This window comes from Mixophyes fleayi, chromosome 3 (assembly GCF_038048845.1).
Source record: "Mixophyes fleayi isolate aMixFle1 chromosome 3, aMixFle1.hap1, whole genome shotgun sequence".
In the NCBI taxonomy this organism is placed as follows: Eukaryota; Metazoa; Chordata; class Amphibia; order Anura; family Limnodynastidae; genus Mixophyes; species Mixophyes fleayi.
In genome coordinates, this window is record NC_134404.1 from 92,570,132 (window position 1) to 92,591,100 (window position 20,969).

At 40.5% G+C, this 20,969-nt stretch overlaps 1 protein-coding gene across 1 annotated transcript in view; it reads left to right on the plus strand.

Moving 5' to 3' along the window:
- Positions 1-10,449, plus strand: part of LOC142143816 (arylacetamide deacetylase-like) — a 28,605-nt gene extending 18,156 nt beyond the window's left edge. Inside the window, exon 5 of the mRNA XM_075201985.1 lies at positions 7,820-10,449. Coding sequence (XP_075058086.1) covers positions 7,820-8,425 — 606 coding nt within the window. The 3' untranslated portion in view covers positions 8,426-10,449. The remainder of the gene's footprint in view (positions 1-7,819) is intronic.
- Positions 10,450-20,969: the final 10,520 nt, after the last annotated feature.

Sequence of the window (20,969 nt, forward strand, 5' to 3'; positions counted from 1 at the left end):
TCCTGATCAATTGTGCTGTCTGGTTTATGAGTTTACTTCAACATGTTTGGTTTGTTTCACTTTATAACCTCCTTCTTCCCTCTCTCTGATTAAATGCCCAAACCAGGAACCACAAGGCATACAAATTTCCTGGGCCATAACTTGCCTGGCAGTGGTGCATTATTATCCAGACAAATGGGACGGTTGCCATGAATCTAGCCCCATCCACCCTATGGATGTGCAGTGTTTGATAGGAAGGGAGAAAACACAGCTAGGTGAGTACATGGGCAAAAAGCATAGTCGTCCATGCGGTCACACCCTGTAGGCTGCACACACAGCACCAGTGTATGCAGAGGCTGTGGATGCACTCAAGGGGCTCCCAGGAACCCATTGTGGTGACGCCTGAATTTCCTCTCAGCTGACCTGGCTCCAACTCCTATTCACAAACCATTATTGTCACCTCACACTTTTGAAATCCCATGGCCGCCTTATCTCCCTCTCTCGTTTATTTTTTTTCTTCCAAGTTCCTAGCAATATCTCTGCTAAGCCAGGTTCCTATACCATTCATAGAATCTAATCATAGCATTAGGTTTACTCTTCGTAACACTAATATAAAGAAGCATATTAACCACCTTCCACCCACTACTGCGGCCCATAACATGTGCTCATGAAATGCATTCTGCAGTGCAAAAACAGCTTTGGACATGCCATATGTCTCAAGCGAGTCTAAACTTTCACTGATGTGCATACGTTTACAGAGCAAGATGGCTGAGTTGTTGTTGTGTTCTTTGTGGAGGGGTAAATGAATGATCCCACTTAACACAAGGACTTGAATTTTGATCCAGCCCAGAGCTGGCAGAGATACGGCTCTTGCTGCGCTTCAGTGGAGAAGCACATTTCCAGGCACTCTGAGCTTCAAACACACAAACTTATCACCTGTAATATAGACTGGCTGAGTATCCCCACACTGCCATGATTTAAATTAGATTTAAATGAGACTAAACAGAGCAGTATTTTAGGTGAAAAAAAAATGTAAATGTATTTTTAGGAAAGGGTTGTTACTAAAAGGTTGGACTTTGATGCAAAACTTACAATTTTGCACATCTCTATCTCTCTGCATGTTACAGTAGGCATGCACATTGAAGTGCACTGGCTGGGCCATTGATGGGCAGTGGAGCAAAATCTAGTTGTTTTACGTTGACCAAAGAGTGTGCTTCGACTCAGACCGGTGTGTTGCTAATTGACCTATATCCTACACGCGTATGCAGTAATCGTCACAATACAGATCAACATCTTTGCTTCTCTGCTACCTTTTATATCCACCTCTTTCTTCATGGACCCTAATATTGCTGTTACATACTAATCAAACCCATTCACCTCTGCTCTGGCTACAAAAGCCCCTATTATGAGTCCATTCACACAGCACTAAACAATGACCCTGTTACTGTAAACACAGAACAAACTGATGAAGTACTCCTGAGTGGCTGAATGACATTCAAGGGAAAACCATTATAAAGCGTACTTCACACGCTATAAACATACCCTAGAATAGTTCAAGGATGCTCTCTCGTATCCACACATTACTGCAATCCCAAACAGCTTTCTAACACTTTTTCAGTTCTCGTCCAACTCCTCCGTCACCTACCTCTTTCATGCCAGAAAAGCTACTTTTATGAGAAAATTAAACATGGTTTCTATGTACAATTTTTTGCATTATCTATTCCAGACGCTCTTTTCTGTGAGCATCCCAGGTCTCACATTATTTTGGGTCTGCTGCTCTCTCTCTGATTGGATCTTGAATAGTGTCTGCTATTCCCCTCTTTGTCTTCAGGATGGCAGTATAACACAAGACTCCATTCTTGGACCCCTTCTCATCTCCATATGTACTTGTCATGGTGAGCTTATTTCTTCCTTCAGCTTTCAGTAACATCTACAGTATATTCTGATGACACTAAAAACTTTCAGCTTCTGATTTTCTTCTTTACTTGGTTGTGTTGTTCCTGCCTGTTTTGCATCTGTCTTCTTTCATGTCCTCGATGCTTAAAACTGAACATCAATAAAACTGAACTAATAATTTTCCTTCTTCTACATCAATTCTTTTGTCTGAATCACAATCTCTCCATTCCAATTTCTCCCTTTACTAAAGTTACTGCTTTTAGGTAACTATCGCACTCTCATTCGCTCTAACAACTACTTCCCAGGGGTGCACTTAGGTGGGTTTCCCGTCGCCCAACTCCCCCTCCCCCCTCTTTCCCCCCACTCTTGAATCATGACATCTGCTTGTAAAGAGTAGAACTTGGGCACAGCTCCATGCCTAAAAATCATATAGAAACATGGCTGTAGTACTGGTATACTTGCTGTTCATCAGATATGATTTCGGAACAATCTTTCCCTCTTGTGTAGTGCCGGTGGACATGATGGCCCACACATGTTCATTAATGTCAGGCATTGATAAAGCTCTGCTCACCTTGATATCACTGAGACCAAGGGAGTAAAGAAAAAAGTGACTGGTGAGAGGAAGGAATGGAAACTGGCAGTTGAAGTAAAGCAGTTGGTCTGAAAAAAGAGGGGCAGAGAAAAAGGAGGCTGGAAGTGAGAAGGAGAAGAAGAAAGTGACAAGAAAGAGAGAGGACAGGAGACAGAAGTGGGAAGTTGGAATGGAGAAGAGCGAGACAAGAGGAGACTGAACAGAGTGACCTATACAGCAGCAGGCTCAAATTTAAAGACCGTGGGAGAAGAGGTCAAAAAACGAGATTTACATGAGAGGAAGAGGAGTGGTAGTAACAGAGGGGGATAAAGAAATCTGTCTTGCGTCTGGCAATTGAAGTACATTATTAAAGCTGACCAGCAAGAGATAAGACCTCCTTCACACCACTTTAAATACCTGTATCCTGATCCTGAAGAGATTCCTGAAACTGGACCAGAAGCTATATATTGATAAGCACCATTTAATTCTATTATACTTCCTGTTTTACTAGAAAGACTGAGCCAAATTTACATATTAGTTTAGTTAGTCAGGGACCAGGTGGGAAGTCCCGAAGATTAATGATGTATACCCTTGTTCTGGGACTGAGTTACATTTTAAAGGGTAAGTTTAGGGATAGTTAGCCAATCTTATGGACTGAGTCATATAGGAAATTAGTTAATTCCAGTATGACTGTCAAATAGGAAATAACTAATAAATATAGTTCTTTCCGTGTCAAACCGCCACCAAAGTCGATTCTTAGTAAATCTAGCCCTAAAGCTTAGAGCCTCTTTGATATTGATGAGTTTCTTTTCACTCTGAAAGTTGGCTGTGAGAGAGGTAAGATCATACTTGCCAACTTTTGAAAATTCATTTCAGGGAGAAATTAAAAACCCTGTCCCGCCCACCGGGTGTGTCCTGCCCCGCCCACTGGGCGTGCCCCAGCTCAATCATGGTTGCAAACTCTCCCGGGACGTCTGTGAGACTCCCATAATACTCGGAAATCTCCTGGACTCCCGGGAGAGTACTGTAAAATCCTGAATTTACCTTTTGGAGTTCGCGGAGGAGTCCTCTTTTCAAACTGCATATGCGCCGGTGACATCATCGGCGTGATGACGCGACGCACCCAATATTCCAGAAGACCCCGGCCATTGTGGAGCACGGAGCTCCAACGCCTAGCAGCTGAACTGGTAATGTTATTTACTTTAACTGTTAAAGTTTAAAAGTAAATTACATTATAACAGAAATTTCAATTGGGGCAGAATGTCTGCATAATTCAGCTTTCAATTCACCATAATGTATAATGCCCATGTCATGCTTTCTTATATTTCTTTTACACCACAACCTGGTACAATAGTTAATTTAACTATTGTACCAGGTTGTGGTGTAAAAGAAATTTAACAAAACATGACATGGGCATTATACATTATGGTGAATTGAAAGCTGAATTATGCAGACATTCTGCCCCAATTGAAATTTCTGTTATAATGTCATTTACTTTTAAACTTTAACAGTTAAAGTAAATACTGGGATCCCCCTGGTTGTTCCCCAGATGAATCGGCCTATTGAGGATGTGCTCACTCCCCCAGTCCTGATTCCCCGGCTCCCTCCTGCCTCATCGCCCCTCTATGTGGCCGGCAGGATGTCCCCTGAATTCCCCACGCCCTCCCCTGACAGTTTCCTCCAGTTCCCCCTGCCCAGGTTACCAGCCGCCTCACACAGACAACAAGCTGCTGTACCCCGGCGTCTGGGTGCCTGTGTCACTGGACAACATCCCTCCACTCCCGATTACCTTTGCCCGTGGACTGCGCAGGCATTGGAGCTCCGTGCTCCGCAATGGCCGGGGTCTTCTGGGATATTAGGCGCGCCGCGTCATCACGCCAATGACATCACCGGCGCATGCGCAGTTTTCCCAGTGTTCCGGGAGTCTCTCTGACGTTCCGGGAGAGTTGGCAACCATGGGTAAGATGGGTGTCTCTTGAAGTAGCAGATAGTGTATTATGGTGTTAATTACTTTTATCCTAGTTATGTACTGTATTTACTGTCTGTATACTTTAAACAAGGCCCAGCAGAGCACTATGTTAGTTATAGTTATTTCTGTATCAAAATAGTCTGTGCTATGTATCCGACTTGTGATCTGTAAAAGAGCCTGCCACATACATGTGTTTATAAATGGATTTTAAATGACTAATCACTAGAAAGTCACAAAAAAACAGTTTTTAAAAAAAAAAAAAAAAAAATGTAAACTATACTGTTAATCTCAATCCTTTTTATTAGCTCATATATCACATTATGTGAATAAGCAACACTTTGTCACAACCGCATTTGTTATTTATAGTGCAAAACACAGGTGGAGGGTAACATACATTGATCAATGCTAAGCACTGCTGCTCTGTTAAAATATAAAGTATTACCTCCTCTCTCCATAACAGCCAGCTGAGGCTTCTTCAACTTCTTTAGGGTAGTGCATCTGATAGAAAAACCCGAGGATGCATTAATATGAGCTAGTTACGTTGCTGCCCATGAATGTTTGTTTATTAATCAACCAATCCACACAGTGCATTTTTGTAAAGCAAGTCTGAAAGCTGTTGGTCACTTTATTTCTGCTGTTAGTGAAGCGCCTCCTTCCTTACATGGCTGATTGCAGCAGATGTGGACATATTAATTGTGTATGCAGTGAACATATTAATCATTCATCTCTGTCACTCCAAACTATAAAGTTTGGTATTAAGAAATTGCCATACATTTTTTTTCCCCTGCAAAATGTCATTGTTACCATCCTTTTCAGCAGCTGCTTCTTGTGGTGCTTGGCAGGGGAGGGCTGTCAGATTTCAGCCCGGGGGGCAAGCACACAGCAGCGGCCCATCCTTAAAGAGTGGTTTTTGGTGCAATATATATTTATCTATATAAAAAGAGGCTATTGTAGTGTTGCTTAATCCATATATATATTTTTATGCCCAGGCCCAGAGCTGGATTAAGGCTCTGGGGGGCCTGGGCACTTTAGACTTGGTAACCCCCTATGATGTAGCATGGTTATCATTTTACACAAATACACAGACAATACTGTGTGCACTACTGTTAGGTGCACACAGTTCTGCCTTCACGAGCAGTACATGGTGAAGTGGGACATACCTCCTAACTGTCCTAAGCTTAACAGTCACCCAAGTTCGGGACTGTCTCACCAGATTCAGGACAGTTGGCAGACTGTCCTGCTCTCTCCTACCTGTCACTGTCACCACTTGTGGCTGCTGGTTACTTTAACTCATTTGCTGGTTGTCTGGATCCTGGAATATTGGAGGCCCTATTTGGAAAAAAATGGGTACATAAAATTTAGAAAACTCCAACCAGCTTGGTGTTAGTCCCAGTGTTAAATCAATAGCACCAACATTTTATAATTAGGCCTCCCTCCAGCCACAACATTTTAAAATAATAATATTCACATTTAATAAATAGATTTCTTTCTCTCCAACCAACCCTGACATTAGATAGATATACTGGCCCCTTCTCACACACATACATTCATACACTGGCCCCTTCTCTCACACACATAGATCCATATAATGGCCCCTTCTCACACACACACATACATCCATATATTGGCCCCTTCTCACACACACACATACATCCATATAATGGCCCCTTCTCACACACACACATACATCCATATAATGGCCCCTTCTCACACACATTCATATAATGGCCCCTTCTCACACACACACATACATCCATATATTGGCCCCTTCTCACACACACACATACATCCATATAATGGCCCCTTCTCACACACACACATACATCCATATAATGGCCCCTTCTCACACACATTCATATAATGGCCCCTTCTCACACACACACACACATTCATATAATGGCCCCTTCTCTCTCACACACACACATTCATATAATGGCCCTTTCGCACACATACACACATTCATATAATGGCCCCTTCTCACACACACACACACACACACACACACACACACACACACACACACACACTCACTCATATAATGGCCCCTTCTCACACACACACACACATTCATATAATGGCCCCTTCTCACACACACACACACACATTCATATAATGGCCCTTTCGCACACATACACACATTCATGTAATGGCCCCTTCTCTCACACACACACACACACACACACATTCATATAATGGCCCCTTCTCACACACACATTCATATAATGGCCCCTTCACACACACACACACACACACACACTCATATAATGGCCCTTTCTTGCACACATACATTCATATACTGCTAACATACACACATTAATTTATTATACTGACACAAGCATACACTTTATTAGTATACTACTACCCCCCCCCCCCCACCATCCCCCCCAAGCACTCACCTGGTTCATCGGCGCGCTGTGCAGTTCTTCATCTGTGCGCACATGGGACGGCACCTATAAAGTGGTGCTTTCCCATGTGACACTAGGAGGTCAAAGGAGATCCGCAGCCAATTAGGGATGGTGGCTGGTCTGTGGGAGGGGCCATTCACTAAGTACACACTACGAACTCATCTTTTTTGGCCTGGCCCGGGGGACATGTGCCCCCCTGCCCCCCGGTCAAGCCCGTCCCTGGTGCTTGGGCTTTCCTGGCATAAACACACCAGGCGGTATGTTTACTAACCTGCAGGTTTAGAAAAGTGGCAATGTTGCCTATAGCAACCAATCAGATTCTAGTTATCATTTATTTTTAGTACATTCTACAAAATGACAACTAGAATCTGATTGGTGTCTATAGGCAACATCTCCACATTTTCAAACTCGAAGTTTAGTAAATATACCCCCCAGAAGTTACCATGCAGGCATGCTAGAACATTGTTTCTTAGATAGCCGGGTGTCTCAAAAGATACGGTCCAGTCTGTGTTGGGTTGTTGTATCCACACATACATGGGCAAGGACAGAGCTGGATTAAGGCTTTGGGGGGCCCGGGGCACTTAAGACAGGGGGCTTCTAAGATCTAAAATTAAGGCACCCTTAGTCTCCTTAATTTTTTCAAGGCAGCCCTCCAAAGTAATTACTGAGCAGTCCCGTTTTATAAGTAGTTGGGTCAAAATAACATAGTAAGTATTTAGATCAGGACGGAAATACTTATTAAGTTGTGTATGTCATGTGTTTGTTTCCTGCAAGTGGATGAATTACACAAGCAACACATTCGAAGCATGATTCATTTTTTTTTCTACAGTAACAAAAATAGATTTTGTAACATCCACATAAAATAGAAAGCACTCAGAAGTGTCTTCATGTTCACAACCAAAATAAACATGTTCTATCCACATGTAATGGAATAATTGCTGGCTGGTACATAGGCACTGATTTTGATTGTTTATTAAAACAAAGATTTTATTTTTTCAGCTGCTGCATGACCCAGAAGTCAAAGTGAAACTTAAGATTCAAGTATTAATCTACCCAGTTCTCCAGAGCCTGGATCTAAACACTCCGTCTTTCCGAGAGAATGGCAACTCGCCTATACTCTCCAGGACACTGATGGTGCGTTTTTGGAGTGAATACTTCACCACAGATCAAAGATTATTTGAAGCCATGCTGTCTAACGGGCACATATCATCTCAAGAAGCTCAGGTTCTAAAGTTTGTAAATTGGAGTACTTTGTTGCCTGAAAATCTGAAAAAAAATCATGTTTACAATATGCCTGAAAAGGGAAACCCTATTTTTGTTAAAAAGTACCCAGGACTTTTGGATACAAGAGCATCTCCCTTGCTATTAGAAGATGACAAGTTGAAAGGTCTGCCACTGACTTATGTAATTACGTGCATGTATGATGTCTTAAGAGATGAAGGCTTTATGTATGTATCGAGACTTAGAAAAGCTGGGGTACATGTATTACATGCTCACTATGATACTTTCCATGGTATTCTTTTAATGAACACTTGGCCGTTTGATTTTTCTATAGCAAATCATATAGTTGACAATTACTTAGACTGGCTTGACCTCAATCTGTGAGAAGTGAACGTGATATGTTAAAAATAGACTGTAAAGTTAATAAACATTTTGTGTGTCCGTTTTTATGAGTCTGCTAAAACCTAAGAGCCATAACTGTAACATCTCTGCACGGTACAGTAGCTTCTACAGCTTTATCTGCAGTCACCACTAAATTGCCCCTTGATGTAGCTGCTTAGAGTCTAGTTTATGGTTTAGCATAAAATTGAGACTTTTTTCTTACACCATAAAATGCATATTGTACACAAATGCATGCACCTATGTTTTTGCAGCTGTACTTTGAGTTACATGTATTATTGTCATCAACTGAGAAACTTCACCAGACCTACGGGATGCTCAAAGATTTGCCTCCTTGAATGTGTATCTTAAACGTGTATAAGTCAAAATCTGATGCATCTCCATGCCTCTACTGTGCTGAATTTACACGTTAATACCCATGATCCAACTCTCCAAGTGTAAGAGGACGCTTAGGATATACTTGACTCAAATAATGTCACAAGTTCCATGCACACACAGTGTGATACATCGGACGCCAGTCACATTTTTATGTGGTGCAAATGGGCTTATGTCTAACTATAAACCAGACCCTTAGACTTCAAACTGGCATTTTTTATGTAGTTGCAAACTCCTGATTGCTTATGCCTGATCATTGATTGTACCATAACAGAATGCTTAAGAGAACCGTAACCCTGCTTGAATGTCCACTGGTGCATCGTAATTCATGAAAGTGATTTGATTACAAAAGTTGCCACACATGGGCTTGTCCTGCCACTCTGCTTGTCCGAGAAGAAGATGAGTTATGAAATGTCATATTTGACCACTCAGGCTTGTTTTGTGATTCACATCGTGTCTGCCAGTGCATCAGCAGATGGCTGCACACACAGGCATATAGCACTGTAGTCCTCTGCGGATAGTCATCTGACAACCACATTTAATAGCATGCTTTAAATTTATTTCTAGACTCTGCGCTCAACTTTGGGTCACGTACAGCCCAATTTGCCAAAATTGCCGGTGACGTTGCTGCCTGTTTGGCCATCACTGGACACCTGAACCATAACTCTAAATACCTTTTTTTATTTTTCCCTTGATGTGGCTAGTAAGATATAGGAAATACAAGTTTTAGGGCTATGTGAGAGTTAGAACTCCATTTATTGAGAAATATACTACTAATCATCTTCTGGGTGTAAGGTTTTTTTTTTTTTTGTTTTGTTTTTTTATATAGGTATCATTAGAGTATCTCAGAGACACAAGGCATCAAACCCTGTCACTCAACTGGTTTAACTGTGTTTGTTTCTGTTTTCTTCCTTTGCTTTTCCTTTTTTATATATTTTTGTTGCAGATAAAAATGTCTGTTTTACAACAATACTTTTTTTTAAATAATTTATCATTTCAGTAGAAACTAGTGACATCATTGAGGCATAGTGGGGGATATTCATGAGAGCCGTTAGTCTTGTCTAGAACCACTAATCAGAAGTATGTTTCCATTTTCTTAACTGTTAGAGAAACATGACAGAATCTGATTAGTGGCAACACCACCTTTTTTACAGTTACCTGTGGAACGCTTATCTCATATGTCATTTGTGTCCCTAGTTCCTACTGTATACTGATTATTATATATGTCCACAAACTGGCTGCTTCTATTGTACACAGAGGCAATGTGTCCTTAGGTCTATAAACTCTTATTCACTTGATTTTTCTTATCTAGGATTGATAAAAAGCTGTTTCTTTGAAGGAAGTCTTTTTCAGATTACACAATCTGAGCATGTTGCCAATAAAATATCAACTACGTTGTTATTAATTATATGAAATCTTTCCTTTTTATGTATGTACTATATAAAATGTAGTATTGGTAGATTTGTATTCCTTAGTCTAGTTGTTATATTTCTTTCTTTATGAGTAAATACTAAGGAAAATATACTAGCCATGCCTTTGTTTAAAAAAGCTTAATGACATTGGCAAATTCTTCTGCACATTTTTTTTATCTTTGTAATGTATTAATATGTTAAAAATAAATGTTTGGTATATTTTCTACATGTTTATGGTTATGGTAGATATGGTAATATAGATTAATTCTTAAAAGAAAATGATATAGGATTACGACAAAATTGCGGTGTAAAGTATGGGTTCAGGGAAGTGACCTAATACACTGTATGCTGCTGAGTTTGTGGGTTTTTTTTGGCATGTATCTAAAGATATTAGCAACTTTAAATCTGTTTAATACATACATTCATAACTAAAAAGGGCCTGTTATGATCATCAATTTCTAAATATGCACCAAATGTATCTTAAAGTCACGTGTCGTCAAAACCGGATACATCTCTAAGGCTAATTGGGTGTCGGCACACCCTCACTGTGCTGTGCTAAGATACAATATTACAACCAAAACATTTTCTATTGGTGCACTCTGTCTCTATAATTATCACAGTTTAACCTAATCCATCCAAAAATATTTTTAAAAGATTGGAGCAACCTCGCTACTCCAGGGAATGGTGCATGTCCCTGACTCAGCCAAAGGCAATTTTAAAGCCAAAGAAAAAACACAGTGCTGTGGATGGCCAAACTTTTAAATATTAAAGTACCAACACAGTAAAAATAAGATAAATAAATACATACTTTATTATTGATACAAATTAACTATTGGCATTCTGTGATGGATGATACCATAGGTGTGCAGCAGGAGGTCTCATAGATAAAGAATCACCTCAGGAGTTACCTTATATTCAGACAGAACGAGTCTTGAGATGTATATCTTCTTTATATAGTACTAAGTACCAGGATCAGTATAACAGCTTTCAGTAATAGCTTCTTAACATAACATATCAGTAACATGAGCTGCTCAGCTCCCCTCCTTTTCCCGGAGAGTCTCTTCTAGAACACAGAGTTGAGACAGGAAGAATACAAACAAGTACATGCATATACAGCAGACAAACAATACACCTCTGTATGAATACAGCGCCATCTGCTGACCCTCCATGGTAACTACATGCATATAAACAAACCCATAGTCAGTGGTACATATTTCAACACCCCTTCTCAACAGACTGGGTTTCTTCAGTTAGACCCATCTTTGAATTAAGTCTCCAATGTCTCTCTCTGACAAGAGGCTTAGTCAGGATATCAGCTGTCATATCTTCTGTTGGGCAATAGTTCAACTCTATAAGACCTTGTTCCTGTAGATCCCTCAGGAAGTGATGCTTGACATCAATGTGCTTGGTTCTTGGGTACACTCTTTCTGTTTGTGCTAATGCAAGGCATCCTTGATTATCCTCATATATCTTGATAGGTTCTTCTTGAGGCATTCCTAGGTCTGATAGTAGTTGCATTAACCATACCACTTCTTGACTGGCGTGAGCTGCCTAAATATATTCAGCCTCTGTAGAAGATAGTGCCACGGAAAACTGCTTCTTGCTTGTCCAGCTGATTAATCCTTCTCCGATAGAGAATAGATATCCACTTGTGGATTTTCTGTCACTTGTGTCTTCAGCCCAATCTGCGTCAACATATCCTGTTAACTTGTGACTTGTGCTTGCTGAGAGCTTAAGCTTCTTGTTAATCGTTCCCTTTAAGTAACGAATTACCCTCTTACCCTCTTAACAGCATTCCAATCCATCTTGGTTGGTTTAGAAACTTTTCTGCTTAAAATCCCGACTGCTGTGGAGATATCTGGTCTAGTGACGGTTGCAATATATAGCAATTTTCCTATGGCCTTTCTGTATAGATGGTTATCCTGTAACAGGTTGCTCTGATCATTTGGTTCCTTTACATAACTTGTCTCCATAGGAGTGCTTGCTGTCTTTGCTTCCTGTATACCAAATTCCTCAATGGTTTCCTGAATCTTGTATTTCTGACTTAGTGTGAATGTTCCATCATCTTCTCTTGAGATTTGCATTCCCAAGTAATGTGTTATGTGGCCGAGGTCTTTTGTTTCAAACTGACGGTTTAGTTCTTGTAGCAATTCAATTTCGTCCCCTTCTTGTTCGAAACAAACAAATCGTCCACATAGATCAATACATAGAACCATCTTTCCTCTGCCAACTTTGTATAGAGACATGGGTCTGCTTTACTTCTGATGAATCCCTTCTCTGTCAGAACTCCATATATATTTGTATTCTATGCTCTTGCTGCTTATTTAAGACCATATATACTCTTGTTAAGCTTACATACATGAGCTGGGTTTTGAGAATTCACAAAGCCTGGTGGTTGTTCCATGTACCGTATATACTCGAGTATAAGTCGACCCGAATATAAGCCGAGGCACCTAATTTTACCACCAAAAACTGGGAAAAATTATTGACTCGAGTATAAGCCTAGGGTGGGAAATGCAGCAGCTACTGGTAATTTTTTATTTTTTTTTAAAAGCTCACTTCTGTTTAATTACTGTAATTTCAGTCAGAGTTTTAAACAATCAGGATAATCACAGTCTTAACAAATGATTTCATAACTCAAACATTTCTATAGGGATTCTATGCACATGGAAACACAAAACAAAAAGACAAGATGATTTGGAAATCACCTGGCAACTCCAACTAGGTAAATAAAAAACTTTTCAAATGTGTACTGTGAAACAGGAACAACAACATAGACCAAAAACAAAAAATGAATATGATAATGGTAAAGCAAAAATAAATGTAGGGTGCTGTCACCATAACGAGGAACCCACAGGCTCTTTATCTGGGCCAACTTTTGGAGTGTGTAACCAGGGTTAACCAGCAAACACACACTGCACCAGATCACATCTTACCAGGCTAACTGCAGCCTATCATTCACCTCCAGTACCATGGAAATGGAAAAAATATTTTCACATTTAAGAAACTAAAGCATACATAAGTTTATTAATGCAAAGCACCAAGAAAGCTTTTAAGGAAGGATTAAGTTACACATGTAACATAACACATAGTACAGTACCATTCAGATGCGCTGGTAGCCAACCCTGGGGTATCCCTTTTTAAGGCGTAATCCTTTGTGACAGAGGTGTCACCCCACAGATCTACAACAACATCGCCAGAGATTCAAGAAGAAGTCCTCAAAGTCCTTCACTTTATGCTCTGATTCTTCAATCAGTTCAGCAGCAGCTGTATTCCCGCGTTAGTCCTGACATCTCTCTCTCTCTCAGCCCCGCAGTGGAACGCATGTGCGTTCCACATCCAGGAAGTTCGGTATTTCTGTTACAAATGCAAAACTTCCTGTCAGTGGAACGCACATGCGTTCCACTGCGGGGCTGAGAGAGAGAGTTAACGGCTCAGGGACCGGACACCAGGTAAGTTGACCCGTGTATAAGCTGAGGGGCCTTTTTCAGCATACAAAAATGTGCTGAAAAACTCGGCTTATACACGAGTATATACGGTATATATCTTCCTTTAGTTCACCATGTAGGAAAGCCGTCTTTACATCGAAATGTTTCACTTGCATACCTTTTATGGCTGCTGTTGGGAGTAAGGTTCTAATGGTAGTGTGCTTCACAACTGGAGCAAACATTTCATCATAATCTTCTCTAAATTTCTGTGAATATCCTTTAGCGACCAGTCTTGCCTTGTATCTTTCTATTTTTCCTTCAGAATCATACTTGACCTTAAAAGTCCATTTACATCCTATGGCCTTTTTGTCTACTGGTAGTCTGGTCAATGTCCATGTCTGGTTGTCTTCCATTGATTCCATTTCTTCCTTTGCGGCTCTTAACCATTACTGTGCTTCTCTTTCTGAAAAATTGGCAATTTCTTCCCATGATGTAGGTTCTTGTATGTTAATAGCTTTTGCTTTGTAAGATAAACGTGCAGGTGGTTTTCCCTTATTTTCTCTTGAAGAGCGTCTCACCCCCTCGGATGTATTCTCCCGAGTGTCGCTGGTATCTATCTTGTGTTGTACTTCAACTTCTTGAGTGACCTCTACTTCATCTGTTTCTTTGGATTCTGTACTTTCTTCTTCAGTAGAGTCTACTGGAATTATGACATCATTTTGTGTTTCTTCTATGAATGTCACACTGTTGCTTATAATTACTTTTCCAGTTTTTGGATTTAAGATTCCGTAGCCTTTTAAATGTTCTCTGTAGCCAACTAGAACGTCCTCTACTGCTCGGTTCTGCAACTTTCTTCGTTTTTCAGCGGGAATGTAGGGAATGCATCCAAAAACTCTAATGTGCTTTAAGCTGGGTTTCTTACCACGCCACAGCTCGTATGGTGTTTTCCTTACTGCCTTGGAAAGTAGTCTATTTTGAAGATAGGTGGCTGTCGCTGCTGCTTCACCCCAATATTTGTCAGGTAGTCCTGAATCTGTAAGCATGCACCTTATCATTTCTGTTAGTGATCTGTTTTTCCTCTCCGATACACCATTTTGCTCTGGTGTATATGGTATATGGTCTTCTGATGCTCAATACCGAGTCCTCTTAAGTACTGTTCTATTTTCTGGCCTGTGTACTCGCCTCCATTGTCACTGCGAAGAGTTAGCATATTCCTCTGGAACCTGTTTCCGGTTATGATCACATAGTCTTGCAGCTTTTCTAAGACTTCATCTTTACTTTGTATTAGATAAGTGACTGTGAACCTGGAATAGTCGTCAATGAATGTCAGCATATACCTTTTGTCTCCTACGGTTCGCGTTTTCATAGGTCCACATACATCACTATGTACCAGGTCTAGTGGTCTGGAAGCTCTGTTTTCACTTTTCTTAGGAATTGTCATCCTTGTTGCTTTTGCTTTTATGCAGCATTGGCATTTCATCATTTCCGAACAGTCTGACACTGTGAGATCCCTGGCTAGGTCTCTCCTCTGCATTTCCTTTATGCAATCTGGGTGTCTATGTCCTAATCTTCTATGCCACTTGTGAATACAGTCAGCGTGTTTCTGTGCGCTCAGCTTTGCCTGCTGTTCTGCGATATCCAGACAGTATAAATGTTCTCTCATTCTGGCTGTAGCTAGCGTTTCTCTTCCATTTTGGATAAAACACTTATTATTCTGAAACTTTACAGTAAGTCCTTTTTCTACTAGATTCTTTACTGACAGCAGTGCTCCTTCAAGCTTGGGAACATATAGCACATCTGTTACGGGTATCTCTGCATAGCTGCCATTACCCTTGGAGCATAGGAATTGACCATTCCCTTTCCCTTCTGCAATGATATTTGTTCCATCTGCCAGGTAGATTGTTTCTTTATGATTCAAATCAAGTTCAGTAAAGAAGTCCTTGTTGTTTGTCATATGACTAGTCGCTCCTGAGTATACATACCATTTTTCCGACAATTGGGTTACTGTCGCTTTAAATGTTCCATTCCAATTGTGTGCTCCTGTATCTGTAAGTGTGGATTTGGCTCTTTGTTTGTGTAATCTTTCTGGTGGTTTGTGCTGCTCTGTCTTCCATATGGTGCAATCTTTTTTCAGGTGACCCATTTTCTTGCATCTGAAACATGCTTTTGTTTCCCTGGTGTGTGGCTTAGTGTCCACCATTTTAAGTGCTTTCTCTATGTCACTCTCAGTATTGCACTCTGCAAGCTCCTTTCTGCGTTGATACTCCTCTATAAGCCTGTTCTTCACAAAGTCTAGTGTGATTTCTGCTTCAGGTCTCATTTCTAGTGCATTTATTAGTGCACTGTATGTATCTGGTAAGCTGCACAGGAGGATAGCTACTATGTGGTTGCTTTTGATTTCTTCTCCCATTGACCTGAGCTGTATGGTTATCTCTAGTAGTGCACTGATGTGTTCTTGCATTGTCTTGCCTTTGTTAAATCTCATTTGGTATAGTTTTCTTAATAGGAATAGTTTGCTGTTCAAACTTGATCCTTCATGCACCCTCTGTAATGCAATCCACATGTCTTTAGCTGTACTCTCTTGTCTTATGTGTATAAACTGATCATCTTCCACCAGTAAACTTATGGTGGCTCTTGCCTGTTTGTCCTTCTTAATCCACTGCTGATCCTCTCCTTCAGGTCTGTCTGCACTTATGACTTCCCATAAATCATCTCTGGTTAATAGCATTTCTACTTTAAACTTCCATGTCTGATAGTTCTCATTAGAAAGCTTGCTAGCAGCTAGTCTGAGATCTGTGTAATTGGCCATAACCCTTCCTTGTATGAATCTCTCTATTCTTCTGTGGTATTAAACTTGTTTTACTGACAGTTTTCTCTCCAAGGTTCTCCTGGGTGTTTCTTGTGTACGTTACACAGTCTGCTGTCTGTGCCTGCTGGGACTTGCAGTGCAGCTCGTGATCTGGATGCTGCTTAGGATGCACTCCTGATAACTTTATCTTGTATAGACTCCAGTCTGGGCCCATAACCTATTGGCATTCTGCGATGGATGATACCATAGGTGTGCAGCAGGAGGTCTCATAGATAAAGAATCACCTCAGGAGTTACCTTATATTCAGACAGAACGAGTCTTGAGATGTATATCTTCTTTATATAGTACCAAGTACCAGGATCAGTATAACAGCTTTCAGTAATAGCTTCTTAACATAACATATCAGTAACATGAGCTGCTCAGCTCACCTCCTTTTCCCGGAGAGTCTCTTCTAGAACACAGAGTTGAGACAGGAAATATACAAACAAGTACATGCATATACAGCAGACAAACAATACACCTCTGTATGAATACAGCGCCATCTGCTGACCCTCCATGGTAACTACATGCATATAAACAAACCCATAGTCCAGGGTTAGGCAACCTGCGGCTCTCCAGATGTTGTGAAACTACAAATCCCAGCATGCCTTGCCACCTGTCTGCAGGTTATCTGCTGGCAAAGCATGCTGGGACTTGTAGTTTCACAACACCTGGAGAGCCGCAGGTTGCCTACCCCTGCCATAGTCTGTTGTACATATTTCAACATTAACCACTTTGTTCTGTTTGCAATATCATAAAAAAATCTGAGGATGCTCACATATAATACTATGTTTAATATTTTATGTTACCCAATATATCACACGGTTTCCCTGTATATGTCCTTTTTACTAAATTTCGTCTGAAAGTAAGCTAGCATGAAAAGATCACCACCAGGCGTGGGCTGGGAGAGGAAAGCCCGGGGGGGGGGGGGAAAGGCGGCTGCATCACATGACAGGGGATGCATCCCCTGTCATGTGATGCGGCCGACTGTGCGCTGACGCATCTGATGTCATCAGATGCGGCCGCGGGGGAAAGTGTTGTATTTTGCATCGGGGGGGGGGGGGCGGCCGGCCTACCCCCCCGGCCCGAGTAGTGGTCTGACCGAGTGGCCAGGGGGGCCGCTGCCCCCCTGCTCCCCGGGCCAGCCCGCCCCTGATCACCCCCATAATTCACATATGACTGGAACTCCATGCATGTGAGACTGCACATTTGAAGTAACCTGTAATCAGCAATCTGATTCAACCACAAACAGTGGTGGGCACAGGTCTCTGCTAGGTGTAATTAACTTTACCAATTTATTCACTGATAGTCCATCTCACTCTTGTAGAAAGGAGAGGCAGTTCCATCATGGGAGCGAGCTGCAGAGAGTTCCACTATCATTTATCTTTGATACCATCTAGGAAATTTACTCAGAGGGTATGGAAATTGTATCCTTTTCAGCAAGAAACACCTATTTTTACTGTGTTGGTACTTTAATATTTAAAAGTTTGCTCATCCTCAGCACTGTGTTTTTTTTTTTTGTAGATATATTATGCGCAACACAAAATGTTGCTTTTAGGTGGGCACAAACTTACAACGCCAAATTTTATGTAAGTTGTGTTTTTACACGGCACCTGCTAAAAATGCTCCATTTGACTATGAGCAATGATGCACACTTGCGCTTCATATCTGATTGTATTGTATGGAATTGAGTTGAGTTGTACATGTCCTAAGATATGTGCAACTTTGAATCTAACATTTGGATGCATCTGATGCATTAAACATTATCATCAAACTTTCACCTGGTTCATCTAGGAGCAAATATTACATCTCATAGCAAAAGCATTTGAAGAACCGTGTAACTCAAATAAAAACGCATCTCAAACGTATTTGCAGATGCCTATTGGACTGTATTAGGTGTCAGCAGAAGTAAGGATGTTAATCCACACATTACAGTCTTGACCACATTGATAGCTTTATAGGATACAGGGAGAGATAATACAGCGAGCAGTCATGTGAAAGTGGTATATATTTACAGTATATATACTAGAGCTGAGTACTGCATGTCCATGCAGCACCGTGTCACATACACACCGGAAAACACCGGACCTTGTGCAGTAGAGTGGTCATCTGGACAGGCCAGATGGCATTGCACCTCCGGTCCCCAGTAACTTAGAGATATCTCTACAAAAACACATGAATTAACTTTGTCAGTAAACCTTTATGTGGTTCTCCTTTAACCACAACAAGGGGTTAATACAACATATAATGTCAGCAAAAGCATAAATATTCATAACATTACAAACCACATTTTGTATGACATGTGATCAACACTTGTGATGTAAGTCCTTTCGTAAGCATATCAAGTGCATTTTACTTGGTTGCAATGCAGCTTACACTAATTGACTTTCTCTCGATAAGTTCTCAAATCATCATCTTCAACATTTGTTATGATTATATTTCGCCAGCAAATTCCATAGCACTTTACAGTTGAGAAAAAACACAGTAATAAACAATACTGGGTAATACACACAAAGAGGTGAGAAGGCCCTGCTTGCAAGCTTACTCAAATAAAATGTCTAATGGCAATATGCTTAGACCTGCCATGATGCTTGGTCTTGCTGACTAATCAATAGTACATTTGTTGGCACATCTAATGTTGATGATCTCAACTCTATTTAAAAGATGTAGTTCACACAAAATCTTTTAATCAATAAAGCATCTTTCAAAGCCATATACAATGCTTCGGTAATTGAAAGAGCAACTGTAGGATGCTTCCTATTTGCCCAGCTGACTTCTGTGCCTGTTAATCCAAACGGGAATACGAACGACGATCATCTTCAGCTGCTTCCCAATCTGCATTGCAGAAAATCTCTAGTTCTGAAGATTTTAATTTTGAGAACTTCAGATTTAGCAATCGGATTCTCTTAACAGCAGTCCAATGCTGTTTTTTGGAACTTATTGCAAATTGACTCACATGACTCACTAATGTACATGTGTGATGTTTTGATGACAACACTTGCATACATAAACTTTCAATTACATTCCGATAGGGGATATCTTTCATCTCTATTTCAGATTCACTTGTTGGTGACGTATATTTTGTACTTTTATCAACAGGGGTATTTACTGGTTCAGCATCTGTCATCACGTACTTAAGAAGTATAGACTCAATGTAACTTTGTTGGTCTGTGGTGTCAATCTCAGCATTCAGATTTTGTGAACTCATCATTTCCAACAGGTGATGTGCAGGACCTAAATCTTTCAATCTGAATTTTTCTCTCAACAGACTTTTTATACTGTCTGTGATTTTTCTGATCTGCAAGCAACAAGTCATCCACATATACAACAATGATGAACAGCTTTCCATCTATCATTTTGTGGCATAGACAGCGATCAGTCACAGTCCATGTCAATCAACATAGTGTCTAGCTTGATGTCACACCAGCCACTTTGCTTGAAGCCGTACAAACATTTCTTTAATAAATATACTTCTCCTTCTGGATATGTGTTCTCATTAACTGCTCTGGAGGCTTCATACAGATTTAAACTAATTCCCCATTTAAGAAAGAGTCAAATCAAATTGGTAGAGCAGCAAATCATGCAACGTCAATAAGTCAATAACTAAATGAAGTGTACTGCACCTTGCCTCAAGCGAAAAGATTTCCCCATTACCAACTCCGGACCATTAAATGAAACCCTTTGAAACAACACAAGCTTTGTAATGGCCAATCAATTTATCTGTATTTAACTTTTTAACAATTGTGGCTTATTCCTCACTAAATCTCCATGAAGGTTTTCATTTATTACTTCTCGCAGAGGTTCTTTTCTCTTGCTGGTTATCAAGATTTAAAGTCTCTGACTCAGACACACTGGAAGATGTGGGTATTTCAACTATTACTACTAGAGATGGTCACTGACCCCCGTGTTTTGGTTTTGTATTCGGTTTTGTATCTGGATTACCGTCGTGTTTGGTTTTGGTTTTGGTTTTGCAAAACCGCCATTGCGTGTTTTGGTTTTGTTTTGCTATTTTGTTGGAAAATTAATGTTTTTGGGCCTAAAATAACCCAATTTAGTGCTCCACCTGTTTCATAGAAAAGTAATCTAATTGTAAAGCTAATAAATTATCAAAAAAACAGTTTAATTCCTGGTAGGTAGGCCTTCATTTATTCTACATACAAAACAGATTGTCTTCCTCTCCATCTATGCATATTGGCAATGCAGCCATCGTCTTTGGATGTATATTACACCCTACACTTATAGTTAAATATGTAAAGAAATGGAAAAAGGCAGTTTGCTTTCTGTCTCTATAGGCCCCCTTCCACTTATTGAAAAAAACAAAAAATTCAGCTGTTATCGACTGTACATTATTAATTGAAATGAAAAAGATCCAGTTTGGTTTCTGGCTCTCTAGGCCCCCCTCCACTTGTTGAAAAAAACAAAAAATTCAGCCGTTATAGACTGTACAATATAAGGAGAAATGGACA